The following is a 15,384-nucleotide window of genomic DNA, read 5'->3' on the forward strand; positions in this document are numbered from 1 at the left end:
ACCCATTATTGGTCAGCTGTCATTACATGACACAGGATATATTTCTGCATAGACGTGTAGAAATGTTGCAACATTTTTTTATATATATTTTTTTAAAAGGGGGGGAAGGGAAAGGTAGTGGGTGTTGCTTAGAAAACATGATTGGCCAATCAAATTAAGTTGATTCGAAGGGCGAGAGAAAAGGGCAAGGGTGGGGAGAACATCGGATAAAGAATTTCGCATGATTAAAATCCCTAATCTGCTGCGAATGGACAAATAAGTCGGGGGGAAAGCAGGATGGGAAAAAAACGGACAAAACCTGCAGTGATGTCGAAGCTGCTGCTAGGATTGCCTTCCCACATGCAGAAAAACAAGGAAAAATCGAGGTCATTTGGAAGCTGAAGCACAGAAAACCACTAGTGTGAAATCACCTGATGTATGTCTAATCGTAGCAATGATTTTTTTTGTAATTTTGTAATTATAACCATTTTCCCAATCTTTTGCCATGTTTATATTATATATATTTTCAATTTCCTTACACATTTTATATCATTCCCAGACTTCTGGTATCAATATCCCCCTTTTCCTTGTTAATTAAAGGTTTCTTATCCCTTTTGCCATTCCGTTGATTTTGATGTCTCAAAATCATTTAAGGCCCCCCAAATGTGGGAAACCAAATTTGTTGTTCATATTTATTAATTTATGTCTTCCCTACTTGGATCTTTATCTGTTTCACTTTCAACTGTTTTATTTAAAAAGGGTGGGGATGTAGTGGTAATATTCTTTCATTGAATATAGGGACAGAGTCATGGTTGTGCTGAAAAGATTTTCCCTGGCTGCCCATCTATTCCTGGACATGGTTCCAAAGTGCTGCCACTTTCATTTAAAATCCTAAATAGATTTGGGGTCAAGGGTACCTGTCTGACCACCTTCTTTTACTTTCGTTAAGTTCATCATCCCAGGCTCTGCTTTCTATGCCCTCAGCGGCTGACGTAGAGCAAGAGTGCAACAGATAACCATTTCTTACTGTTGGTGCCTTTTCTGCATAATCATTTCTCCCTTGAAACTCAGCATTACATAATTAGCATTTCCTCGCCAGGCAAAGGCATTTTTATTCATCCAGGGACTGAACTGCACTATCTTATTATTATTATGTCTTAACCTCTCCCTTTATTCACTTGCTAAGGCATTTAAAGGATGGTTTTATGTCCTGTTTTTACAACTCTGGTTGTTGAATGCTGCTGATTTAATCAGCCAACTGATAATTTTAACATTTGTACTGAAGTGTTTTTACTGCTGGAAATAGATTTTATTGATCTTTTTGGCTTGAATCTAGACTAAATTTTCAGTTAATCATATTGTATATTGTATATTCAATTATTGATTATGTCTGACTTTGTTTTATTCCAGTAAAGGTGTGTAGATTGCTAATCTCAGGACTTCCTCCTCATGGCATTCTTCTTTCTCCCTTTGTCACAACCAGCTCTTCTTTCCATCTTTCACCATGAAGGCAGGACTTGTTTTATAATCCAATACCATCTTTAGACTAGATAGACAGGGATCTATTTTCCCTCTTTTCTATCAGAGTATGGCACTCTTATAATAAAGAACTCTATTTTCTTTGTCAAAAAGAGTCCAGTAGCACCTTTAAGACTAACCAATTTTATTGTAGCATAAGCTTTCGAGAATCACAGTTCTCTCCGTCAGATGCATGGAGGGCATCTGACGAAGAGAACTGTGATTCTCGAAAGCTTATGCTACAATAAAATTGGTTAGTCTTAAAGGTGCTACTGGACTCTTTTTGATTTTGCTACTACAGACTAACACGACTAACTCCTCTGGATCTAATTTCTTTGCTAAACCTAAGTTAAGCATAAGTTTATTTTCTCTCTTTCATGCATAATAGCCAGCATTGCTCCGCCATCCATCATGCTCTTCCTTGGAAACAATACAACTCTCTTAACGAAGGTACTTCCATAAGTGGAACTTTACAGCTTCCACCCTTCCACTGTAACTCACTGATCTTTCTATAATGGTGCTCCTGGAGGACAGGAAGCTATTTTGGAGAGCTTGGTAGAACTTCCATTCCAGTGATGACAAAGTCTTCCACTAATGGAAAACTCAGTTTGGATCCTGCCTATTTTATTTATATAATGATTTAAATTTTTATTTTTAATTCTTTTTTAATTGCCTCAAGAAAATCTTGGAGAGGTGCAAATGAACAAACAAATGCATCTCTAACACAAGGCACTGCAGAGGGGCAACACTAGAGAGAAAATATTTACAGATTTTTTAAATGAATTTTTTTTCTTTATGTTTTTTTGTCCCAGTGGAAATTTTTTTCGGGGAAATGAAATATATGTAATATTTATTATCCTAATAAATCAGAACTGAACTCATGGTATAAAATGCATCATTAATAAGTTAGAATTTGAAATTTGCTGTATTTATAGAACTATATGAAATTTGACCATTTGCTATATTGATAGAATTTAAAAGAACCTATTTGTTTTCTGTAAGAAAAACTGATATACTCAATGCTTAAGAAAGAAAAGCAAACTGTTGTACCTTGTGCCTCCCTAGTGCATGAATCTTTAGTTTTTGCCATCGGAGATGTAAGAACAATAAAAACTGCAGGTGGAAACCTAAGAAAAAGTTTATTTGAACAGCTGAAGAAGGAGCTTTGACTATGAAAGCTTATACCCTGAAAATCTTGTTGCTGTCAAAGGTGACACTAGAATCTCATTCTGGAGTTCTACTGCAGATGGTCACAGCTACCTACCTGAAACTATTATTTGAACAGAAACTCTCTCATGGAGTAACAAGGTGTAGGAATGCCAGCATGACTGGATATTAAGCTAGACTTAACGACATTGAAAACACAGACCTCTTTAATAATGTATTGTCATTAAACACATTATAACGTATTAGTTACTGACAAAATAATTTACATTTAAACAAAAACATTTCTGAAAATGTTATATATGTCTACAGAATATTTGTGCCTGGGAATTCATTATTGTTATTTATTCCAAAAGGAACTGTATTGTTATTAGTTTATTTTTATAGGCTTTTATTGTCTTTCCTTATTGCTTCTTTTTATTGTTGTTTCATTTTCAAAATACTTTTTTGTTATTGCCATTGGTTTCAGCAGAACCCCCCTCCCCTTTTCTCAACCCTTTTCTCAAGTCATGGTCTTTCTGACAAATTCAACAAAGAGTTTGACATCTGACACATGAAGAACACATGTTGGGAGATGCAACATTAGCCAGGAAGGGTAGTTTAAAAAGACAGAACCAGTGGCAGGGCAAAGGCTTTGCTATACACTAGAGTTGTGTGACGGGGATATGAAATGCCAGAAGAGAAACTTTAGCCCATTGTACCCTCTTCAGGTCCATGCCTGGCTCTGGAAGGTAGCTCCAACCCATTTCCATTCCTCGCTGCTCTCTTGGTTGTGATTCTACACAGTTTTAGAGTGGAGAGGTGAAATTGACAGAGCCTTTGGGGAGGCAAAGATGAAATTAATAAACCCTCTGAGGAGTGATCTCTGTCGGCTCTGACTTTTAAAACTACACTTCCCAGCTAACATTGTGCCTCCCTACACTTGATGAACACACGCCAAGGCGTCTCATGTAGAGAGACGCAAAGCTCAATTGGATTGCAACACTTCTCTAGTAAAAAGTCCAGCAGCACCTTTAAGACTTATCAACTTTATTGAGACATAAGCTTTTGAGAACCACAGCTCTCTTCATCTGATGCTTATAAAGCTGGTTAGTCTTAAAGGTGCTACTGGACTTTTTACTATTTTGCAACTACAGATTAACATGGCTAAATCCTCTAGATCTAGTACTTCTCTAGGGTACTTCTCTCACAGTTCAGACAGATGGAATAAAGGGGTCCCTTCTTCTGATGAAGTGAAAGACATTCATGTTTAACATAAAAATCTATGGGAGAATCGATAGGAAAGATGCCAAACAGTAATACAGACAGCAGCATGCAGTGAGAGAATCTGGAACTGTGGCCACTTAGCTTCAAGGAAGAGGCAGACTGAAAAGGCAGGGGTATTTTGTGGCACAAGGAGGACAAGGAATTAGGGTAAACAGTAGTAAGTGGAGGGCCTTGGAACAGATATACTTGAGAATATTTACTAGGGAAAGCTTACTTCTGCCCCTTTTTATGTAACTGGTATGATATAAACACCTGCTCAGATCTGACATTTCTGCTATGATATCCCCCCAAAATCCATCTTGTTGCTCGTGATTCTTGATTCTTGAACATCTTCTTAATGCTTAACAAACAAGAACAGCCTCATGATCTTGGATAGCAGCAGGAGGAAGCTATCCACGGCCTATATGGTAGTGACTTACCTATGTCTCCCTTCCCTAGTCAGCTCCCCTCCTACTGCTTCTTCTCTGTGTCATGGACACTGCACCTGCGTTTTGGGACTTCAACCAGATCGGTGGACCAAAAGCCACATACCTAAAAATGGTTTGTTTGTATGAAACCTTCAAATTTACCTAGAGTTCCAGTTTGAGCAAAATTAGGTCTCATCTCTACTAGGCATAACATCTCCAGTGGAATTTTTCATCTTATTTTGTGTGCTGACGATGGCTGAAGTCAGCGCCTGACTCACTGTACTTATTAAAGTAATTTGAGTCAAAAATCCTGGAAGTAACTTGTTTAGTAGGTAATTAAAAGTCCAGGCCCAAAAGGGTATATTTAATTTGCTAGGGACGCTGTCAAAACTGTATAAAAGCCTACAAGATCCTGAAACTTTCCAAGAGCTGCACCTGTCTCTCTTTCTCCGCACTTCACCTTTGTCAAGAAGAAGGTAAGTTATCCCATGCTGGGGCACACAGTACTGCTGTATAGAAACGATTGCTTCCAACAGGAAGCTTCCCAATTTTTTCTCTTTCTAATATCCTTCTGGAATTTGGAGTCCCAGTTGACCACACCTTGTTTCTCTGTGCTTTGACTATGCTTGTGCAGAGAGATGTTGCACAGCAGCCTCATTGTCTACACCAGTTAAATGATTGCCAGAACTGAGGAATTTACCCTTTCAGCAGGGGCATAGACTTTCCAATTTCCTGGGAGGGGGGAGGCTGGGGCTGGGCCAGAAGCATTGCTATGCCAGGTCCTTAAAAGAACCGGGCCCCAGTGACATCATAGGGAGGAACCAATGACATCACAGGAAGGGGCCAGAGGCATTGCTATGCCAGGTCCTTAAAAGAACCAGGGCCCAGTGACATCATAGAGGGGAGCCAATGACATAACATGAAGGGGCTTCCATTCCCACCATCTATGGAGGCAGGGCTGTGGGGGATTTAGGGTGGGGCTCCCCATAAATTTAAGGGGACCTGAGCACCTATGGGGACCCCCCTAACAATGCCACTGGGCTGGGCCAAACCTAGGAAAAGGTGGGAGTTGGCCAGTGGTTATAGTGCTATCTCAGCAATCTCCTACTGAGTCCTGTTTTTGAAGTTCACTTTTAGGATAGTAAAGAGTCCAGTAGCACCTTTAAGACTAACCAACTTTATTGTAGGATAAACTTCCGAGAACCACAGCTCTCTTCGTCAGACACATGGAGGGTATGAAGAAACTGGCCAGAGATATGTAGGTGGGGAGGGGAGGGGGAGAGGGTGCAGGGAGTAAGGGTCATGTAAATGCAAATCAGTTGCAAAAGTCATGAAAGGCACTCCACCTCTTTCATGACTTCCTTCTTTTGGTTTTTTTTCACCTATCTTTTTTTTAGATCCATTACCCCATTCATATCTCCGAAGATCATTATCTTCTTGAAAATTGAAAATGGATTGGAAAACATTTCCATAATTTTTTTCTTGCATTATTGGTGCATATATTGTTGCTAGTGTGTAAATTTTGCCTTCCAGGAGCCTTATTTTCAAAACCATATTTCTTCTGTAAGAGTCTCTTAATTCTTCTGTAACATTTATTTGTAAATTGTTTATATAAACCACAATACCTTTTTAAAATTATAAATTCTTAATAAACACACAAATACATATGAGCAAAAAACAGGAACAAAGCCCCAGAGAATCATGGAATTGTAAAATGATACAACAGGAAGAGAGCTCCATGGCGCAGAGTGGTAAGCGGCAGTACTGCAGCCCAAGCTCTGCTCACAACCTGAGTTCGATCCTGGAGGAAGCTGTTCAGGTAGCTGGCTCAAGGCTGACTCAGCCTTTCATCCTTTCGAGGTCGGTAAAGTGAGTACCCAGTTTCCTGGGGGTAAAGTGTAGATGACTGGGGAAGGCAATGGCAAACCACTCCGTTAAAATGTCTGCCAAGAAAACGTCGTGATGTGATGCCCCCCCCCACAGGAAGGGTGGACAGTCCTGTGCTTCATCTGCCATTGTAACTGAGTCCCTCATGTGAGTTTGTCACTGTTTGCCCCCCCCAGCCAAATCCAAGGGGGCTTGAGCCCTCCAGCCCGGGGAGGTTCAGCCCCCCTGGCCAAATCTGAGGGGGCTGAAGCCCCTCAGCCCCCTCATAGTTTGCACCAATATTCCTCAGCCCTCTGGAGACCAATCAGGCATGAGTGCCTGCTTCCCTCATCCTGCCATCTTTAGGTAGGGTTTAACTAAACCCTCAGAAAAGGGCCAGTTCTAAGTTTGTGTGTCCCTGAGCAGAGATTGCTCAGGGGCCCTCCATGCCCATTGCTAGGCTCCCCATCTTGCCCTCCCACCCATGTGCCCCCTTGCCTGTGCATTCTTCCTTTGCCCATTCACAAGCTCTCCCACCAGCTGCAGTCACAGATGCCCACACTCTCTGCGTTCCCTTTCCCCAATAGTATAGTGTTTTGGACCATCAGGAATGTTGACACTTTGCGCACCACCCATTTGCCATTTCCAGTAGTGCATTTTCAGCTGGGATCAGATGCATGAACAAGGAACCAGCAGCAGTGGGCCCCACCAGAAGCGATAGGTTCTGGCTGCTGCCCCATGTTGCCATGTGCTGACAATATCCTCAGGGCCAGGTTAATGCAGTAAACCCCAACCTCACTCTCCCCCTCCTCCCCCCCAAAAAACAGGTGAAGAAGATTCCTCTCCAACCCAGCTTGAGATTATCCGCAAAACCTCCTTTTCAGAAATACATTCGCTTTTCTCTCTTCCTGTGGTGGGATCATAGCCTATAATAGTGATCACTTAACTAAGCATCTTTGATCTCACAATTATTGGTAGCGGCAAGAATCTTAATAGCTAAGAAGTGGGAACAGCGCACATTGCCAAGCCAGGAGATAAGCTTGCGAAAGATGTGGTTTGTGGTATGGGCAAAATGTCAACAATCAAAGAAGATGGCACAAGGATGAAAACCACACGGAAACTTTTTTCTCAACAAGGGAGTCTTTTCATCAACTCATGGAACAAGAAGTTCCCCATGGAAATAGCAAGAAGAGAATGATTGAACTTGGCATACTTTCCAACTTTTACTCCCTGAGTATGGGAATGCAGAAAGGAAGGGTAAAATATTCATTAGAAATTATGTTTACATCTTATTAGCCATACTGGGATGTATCTTTGTGGATTTATAATAAAAATTATACAAACACACACATACACACACACACACACACACACAAACATCTTTTTCAACCTCTCAGTAGTTGCCTAATCCAATACTATTTAAAAAGGCTGGGTAGTTTAATAATAACATTAGATTTATATACCACCCTTCAGGACAACTTAATGCCCACTCAGAGCAGTTTACAAAGTGTGTTATTATTATCCTCATGACAATCACCCTGTCAGGTGGGTGGGGCTGAGAGAGCTCCATGAAGCTGTGACTGACCCAAGGTCACCCAGCTAGCTTCAAGCGGAGAAGTAGGGAATTAAACCTGGTTCTCCACGTTAGAGTCCTGTTGCACCAAACTGGATCTCAGTTTAGGAAGCATTCTGGCAAAATCATGCTTGCGTTGGTGGACCACGTTTACACAACCTCCCTTTAGTGGTGCCCTTTGTCTGTGCTGCATTTTATTATCTCCACTCCTTGAGCCTGCAGCTCCCATGTATCACCAGAGGTGGGGGTGACAAAAGCAATTCCCCACATCTGAAAGTCATGCATTGAACCTTTCATGATAGGCTCTCTCTCTCTCTTCTGGAAAGTTGAGAACAAAAGCCTTTTCTCTCCCCCTCCCTGAAATCTTTTATCCTCATAATATCCCTGTGTGGTACTTTAGGCTAAGCAACAATGACTAGCTCAAGTTTATCGAGTTCATTTTATGACTGAATAAGTATAATAAGGATATCGAAGCCCAACGTCAGAACATTGGCTACTATGCCACATTCTCCTCAACTTTGGATTTTTCCTTGTTTTCTGTGCCTTGCTCTTAATTTTTTTTGCATCATGTTAAATTTCAGGTACCTCTCCTTGAAACAATGCCTATCTGTCAAGGTCCAGAGTTTACCGTCCCATCTGTTGCCTCCACCCCAACTGTTGGGTTTGGATCTGCAGGGCTTGGCTGGGGAGGACATGGCTATGGATATGGAGGTCTCGGCTGTGGATATGGAGGTCTCGGCTTAGACTATAGAGGTCTTGGCTTTGCACATGGTCTAGGCTATGGTCTGGGCTGGGGCCGTGGTCCTGCTGTGGCTGAAACTTCTGGCAGTCTCGGAACCCTGGCTGGAGTCGTCCCTTCCTGCATCAACCAGATCCCACCAGCAGAAGTCGTCATCCAGCCACCCCCTGCCGTCTTGACCATCCCAGGACCCATTCTCTCTGCTACTGGTGAACCAGTTTCTGTGGGCGGCAACACTCCATGTGCCATTAGCGGTTCTGGGGTGGTAGGAGCAGGTTTCTATGGGGGGCTAGGAGGCCTTTATGGAGGCTGGGGTTCCAGATTGGGCCTGAAGAGGGGTGGATTCGTTGGAAAATGGCCTTTACTGGGACGCCGTGCTAGCATCTGTTACTGAAATTGAGTGGCATATTTGCATGGTTACGTTAATGATCAGGAATTGGAAGATGAGATTCATTGATGAGTTCATAAAGTAAAGCTTGCAAAATCATCATTAAACTCAATAACATTTAAATGAACTTTGGCCCTCCATCTCTATCACCTATTTGTTTTCTGAAAGCTACAAAAGTAATTCTTTGTCTTGTTCATTTCCTTCTTCTTGTACAATTGTGTTAACTCCTTTTAAATTTTCATTAAAGCTAGATCTGCATTCTAGATTTTGTGTCTTGGTTTTGCTCCTCAAACTGCCAATTATTTATAGCATGCCAACTATCAGCTGTATCTTCTGGGGTTTCATTGGGTAATTAAAGGCCGCTCCAGTTTTCCACATCTAATTGGTTTTACAGGGGTCTGATAAGGACTGATCAGATCAGAGAGAAAATATTATTTCATGACAATGAAACAATAAATGCCTCAGATTTTTGACAGAGAGGAAATAGTTTTCCTTTATAGAGACAAATAGGTAGGATGCCAATTCCCCCACTTCCCCTTTCAGGGAGAGGCAATATATTTTTTTTTATAAAATTTTTTTATTGGATTAGATGTCATTAAATTGTACATTACAATCAGTTTCCTTTAATTTTTCCAATTCTAACCCCCTCCCTTTCCCCCCCTTTTGTTGACTTCCAACAGTTTTCCAACCCCTTGTCCCTTTTCCCTTACTCATTTTAAATTTATTCTATCTGTCAAACGTAAACTTTCACTTTCTTCTAAGCTTATCTATATAACACAGTGCTCCTTCTGTCTTCCTACTTACTTTAACAACTAAATAATACATAACTAAATAATACATTCTTGGCATATTTTCTTTTGATAATAATCATTTAGCTAATTTTGGTACTCTATACTCTATCTTATAATCTCATCTTCAATATGGGACAAACAATTTATCCCTCATTTAGCATAATTTTAGATACTTCTATAAACAGTACATTCAATATAAGTCAACCAATTTAACTTATACTCTATATATTACTTTTTCTACATATCTTATCTTCATACTGTTTTAATTATATAATTATATTATTCTTTCATTATGCAACTATCCACCAAAAATAGTCAACCAATTTGACCCATATATACCTCCAAACCAATTCAATCAATTTAATACATGATCTATACATTAATATATATTTTCCCACCTTACTTAAATTCCTTCATTGCAATTATAAAATTATCTCCATTATACAATTATTGCCAGAAATGAAATTAATTAGTTTCTATCCTTATAATTAGTTAATTTCTATCATTATAATTCTTGTAATAACACCTATAATACTTAATGCTATATATAATAGTCTAATAAAATAGTTGCTTAGAAATTCTCATTTACCTCTCCACCCCCCGGTAAAGTCACCTCCCTCTACTTTTATTGTATTTCAGTAATTTTCAAACTGCCACAGTTCTCCCACCTCCCATTTCTTCACTAAATATTGTTTCAGCTTCTCCCAATCCGTGTTGAACTGTCCTGGATCAAGGTCTCTCAGTTTCCTTGTCATTTTGTCCATTTCCGCCATGTACAGCAATTTATATATCCAGTCCTCAATAGTTGGCACTTCTTGCACTTTCCACTTTTGCGCGTACAAAAGTCTAGCCGCTGCTGTCATGTAAATTAGCAATGTCCTATATTGTGCTGGAATATCCTCCATTCCCAAGTTCAGTAGCAGGAGTTCTGGGTTCTTATTAATTTGAAATTGTAAAATCTCGCTTATTACGGGGGGAGAGGCAATATAGATGGCTACTTGAATATTCTGAATTGGGCCATAACTCAGTGTGACACTCACCTTGACTTGATTGGAGAAAAGGTGCAAAGCAATAAACAAAGTGTTTCAGCCCCAGTTTCACTATAGGTCAAAGTGAAACCCTCACAGATGGGACAGAAAGGGTTAAAATTTCTGGACACCCTGTGAGAAGTGTGTAAGCAAAGAACTGGAGGACAGAGGAGAAATTGAGTGAAATGGACACTCAAATGTTTGGCTTAGATTTAGAGAAGAAGTGAGAGTTCTTATTGTGGGAACTCCAGTCCAACGGTACCTTCGAGCAGGGGTCATTTCATAGAAAAAGAGGGGGAGGGCTTCCTGGAGGCATCTTGCTGTCCACTATAGGAAAAGGATATTTAATTTGATGGACCTCTGGTCTGATCTAGCAGGACTTTTCCTTGGTTGTGAATACGGACATGAGATGCAAGCAAATGGCTTAAATGAGGTTTATTAATAATTAATCTGCCAGCATTCCTCTCTTTTAGCATGGCTTACCACCTGTAGCTATCCTCTTATGGATGTCAGCATTTGGGAACTCCACTCTGGGTCCAACTTAGCCAACCTCTCTGCTGTCCTTGTTTACCCTAGCTGGCACTCTCACACACATAAAAATAACCCTATGCCAAAGGTGCCAAACTTCTTCCTCTTCACCTTCTGTAATTCATAGATTAAAGTTCAATCTGTTCTCCTCCCAGGGACATACTCAAAGAGTGGCTGCTTTGGGAAACATGTATTTATCCTTGGACTCCACATGTTACTTGACAATTAGACATACCTGTGCCTCAACCAAAAATAGTATGGTATGAAGGAGGATGCCCTGACCTAAATAGCCCAGGTGAGCCTGGTCTTGTCAGATCTCAGAAGCTAAGCAGGGTCAGCCTAGGTTAGTAATTGGTATGAGATAACTCCAACAAAGACCAGGGTTGCAGAGGCAGGCAATGGTAAGCCACTTCTGTTAGTCTCTGGCCCTGAAAACCCCACCAGGGGTTACTGTAAATCAGCTATGAATTGAGGGCACCCTCCACCACCATGAGGAAAAATATGATTTGTTAGTACAGCATCTGCTTTGCATACAGAAAATCAGAGATTTAATATTTGGCAAGGCACCTCCAACCAAATAAGAAAAAATACCAGTCTCAAACACTGGAGAGGTGAAACCCACCACAGTAGACACCTTTGGCACAGTTGCATATGGGGTATTTTTTTAGGTGCCATATATATCCAGCAAATCCTTCAGATTCTATGGGCTCATTACACTGTATAAATAGACAGATCCCAAATATTACAAAATGAGCCAGTAGCATGAACTCTCCTCATTCTAGGCATCACTGATATGGTCAGGAATATAGGGGAACTGTAGCTGGCCTTGCCCAAAAAGATCATGTAAGATGTTTCTACACACTGTAAACCATGCTAGCTGATTCTGTCAGCTAAACATGCCCCAAAGGGAGTCTAGCAACCCAGACTAGAATAGCCTCACGGAAGAGTAAGCAAGTAGTAATACAATGTGGCCTTTCATAGATTAGTGTACGTCTAGCTCATATCAATTAGTACTATACTATGTGTTGATAGGTGCAGAAGTGTCTGAGAATGACAAGAATATCCAACTTCACAGATGTGAAGACATAGTTCGAAGATGAGGTGTATTGGTTGAGGGCTAACATATACCCACTTGTATGAGAAACTAGTAATCTCTATTTTTAAATAGATTTTGTTATGATCCAGTTTGGTGTAGTGGTTGAGAGTGGCAGGACTCTATTCTGGAGAACTGGGTTTGCTTCCCCGCTCCTCCACTTGAAGCCAGCTTGGTGACCTTGAGTCAGTCACAGCTCTTTCAGAGCTCTCTCAAACCCACCGACCTCACAGGGTATCTGCATGTGGGGATAATAATAACACTAACTTTATTAATCGCTCAGAGTGTGGTGCTAATCTGTCGAGAATAGCAGTATATAAGCACAAGGTTATTATGATAAAATCTAGCAAGAATGAACTGCTAATATTTATTTTAAAGAGATATTCAAGATATGGTCTCTGAAGTTATAAGATAATAAGTTAGCCAAGAATGTATATCCTTATTAAGTGAGATGGCTAGATACTTTTAAAAGATGATTTTAAACAAAACTGTAAAGCTGAATTGATTGGAACTCCTTTGTTGTGAACATATTACCTCTGGGTAAGTTTTTTTAATGGACTAATGTAATTGCTCACCTTTAATTATCTGTCTAGCAGTAATTGATGACATAATTTTATTCTAATCTGTGTTAAAGGTGCATGCAATTGCATAGTAATAAAGGATACAATTGTTAGCAGTCCAACCCTCCCTCCTTCTGAACAGGCAGTTTATGCATATGGCCTTCTCCAAGCACATGGCACATTGCCTGGCTAGGCAGAACAAGTCTCGATCTGTCTGGAAGAGAAAATTACTAGAACATGAGTCATGAGGCAGGACTGGCTAACAGTCCCACACCCCAGAGATGGGCATAGATGTAAAGACAAAAAGTCTTCCAGGAGTTCCTGAGTTAATCTCACCCACACCCTGCCAATCTTCCCCCTCCCTTTTTCCTAATCAGGGTTAACCAGGCATCTGCTCATTCTTCCCTTCCACTAATTGCGGGTCATCAATCACTTTTCTTACCTAGAGTTACACCCAGGAGGTTATAATCAAACCTTTCCCATTTTATTGTCTCATCTCTGCAGACAGCCATTAAACTATTGTTTGGGGGGACAGAAGATGTGATCCTGCTCCAGGGTACATTCCATACTATAATTGAACGGGCCTGCCATGAGCCATGTGTGTGTGTCCTAGGATCCTATGCACACCCTCAGACATCTTCTCCCTCTTCTTGCCATAGAGCATCGGTTGCTCAAGCCACTACTCTCTTTGGATGTCCTCTGTCTTCTAGAATGGTAACAAATCTCTTTCCCATCTCCTCCCTATTTTCTAGTTAGTTCTGTGTGTATGTTGTGTATTTTTTCCTATGTGTTTGCTTTAATAAAAACCATTCCTGATGAATACCTGCCAGGTTCTTTCAGAGAATTATCTAGGGAACAATCCTGGTATATATTGGTGGAGATCCTGCCAGTTACCCCCACTCTCTGCTTCTCGTTGTACACTAATTCCCTCAACTCATAGGGAGACCCCCCTCATTTAAGTAACACAATGACAGCAAAGTATTACTTGTTTACTGTACCTATAATGAAACAGAAATGATCTTGAGGGCCACCTCTTGCCAGAAGTTAAAGGGCCTGATATAGGGAAGCTAACTGAATGACTAGGGTTTCTTAAAAGTACACCAATATCAGAACCAGACTAGACTCATCCAGAATATAAGCCATATTACTATTCTCTAGGCACCATATTCATAAAGGTCTGTAAGCATTTTTTCAGAGCTGTTCAGGCTCTGCACCAAAGAGAAGAACCTACAGAGCATCCCATGGAATAAAGCAAAGGACATTGCAGTTATCCCTCATTAGGTTTGCCTCCATTTCTTCCCCTTCACAATACTTACAAGTCTGCCTGAGGCCAAATTATCTGATGAGCCCCCAAAAGATAAAACCAATTATGCTGTGAGTAGCTGACACTTTGACAAACAACAACAAGACACAAATGCTAGAATGCTGATTGAGCTTTAATGAAAACAGGGAAGGGGGAGAGTCAAGTAAAACAGTTATAAAAGGAGCAGTAAATGAACAAGATAAAGAATTTATTTTAAAGTGAATTATTTTTTGGTCTTCAGAAAGCTAGTGAAACAGGGGAAGCAATGAATGTCTAGTGTTTTTTGCAAAAGCTCTAGAGTTCAGTGATGTTTCTGCAATCTTTGCCTTTTGGTCTCAGCAGTGGATCTCATTTTCTAACCATTTAGATCATTACCCTGTCCTTGAATGTATGTGCTTCAGTTTTAATAGCAGATGCTGCCACGACGTCCCACTAAAGGCAATTTTCCAATGAAACTACCCCTCCTTGGGCCATATCCAGGACACCAGCCCCAGCCTCCATAAAGGCCTCCTTGCCCACTATAGAGACCTGCTCCTACCACCCCAGAACCGCTAACAGCACATGGAGTGTTGCCTCCCACTTTAACAGGTCTACCAGTAGCAGAGAGGATGGGTCCTGGGACGGTCAAGACGGCAGGGGGTGGCTGGATGACGACTTCTGCTGGTGGGATCTGGTTGATGCAGGAAGGGACGACTCCAGCCAGGGTTCCGAGACTGCCAGAAGTTTCAGCCACAGCAGGACCACGGCCCCAGCCCAGACCATAGCCTAGACCATGTGCAAAGCCAAGACCTTTATATCCTAAGCCGAGACCTCCATACCCACAGCCGAGACCTCCATATCCATAGCCATGTCCTCCCCAGCCAAGCCCTGCAGATCCAAACCCAACAGTTGGGGTGGAGGCAACAGATGGGACGGTAAACTCTGGACCTTGGCAGATAGGCATTTTTGATGGAGGTGAATCTGAAACAAAATATAAAGGGACAGCTGTTTTTTTCCTGTTTCCATCCTTCCTGACTTCCCACCCCTCAATCTCAATTTGAGATTCCTTCATCTTATTTCTTGAATTAAATCATACACTTCTTGATTATTGTTCTCCTATTCATTGCAAATGAATAACTACCCTCTCAGCTATCCTGCTATATCATAGACTTCATCTCCTTCTCCATTTGGGCTCTTCCTAA

General features: G+C 41.0%; 1 protein-coding gene across 1 annotated transcript; it reads right to left on the reverse strand.

Moving 5' to 3' along the window:
* Nucleotides 1-14,606: 14,606 nt before the first annotated feature.
* LOC129325657 (shematrin-like protein 2) lies at nt 14,607-15,146 on the reverse strand. The gene has a single exon (XM_054973476.1). It carries the CDS (start codon nt 15,144-15,146, stop codon nt 14,607-14,609), a length of 540 nt encoding a protein of 179 aa, XP_054829451.1.
* Nucleotides 15,147-15,384: the final 238 nt, after the last annotated feature.

This window comes from Eublepharis macularius, chromosome 1 (assembly GCF_028583425.1).
Source record: "Eublepharis macularius isolate TG4126 chromosome 1, MPM_Emac_v1.0, whole genome shotgun sequence".
NCBI classification, from domain to species: Eukaryota; Metazoa; Chordata; class Lepidosauria; order Squamata; family Eublepharidae; genus Eublepharis; species Eublepharis macularius.

Excerpts from the sequence above, each read along its gene's own strand:
- LOC129325657 (XM_054973476.1), bottom strand. The coding sequence starts at position 15,146 with ATGCCTATCTGCCAAGGTCCAGAGTTTACCGTCCCATCTGTTGCCTCC.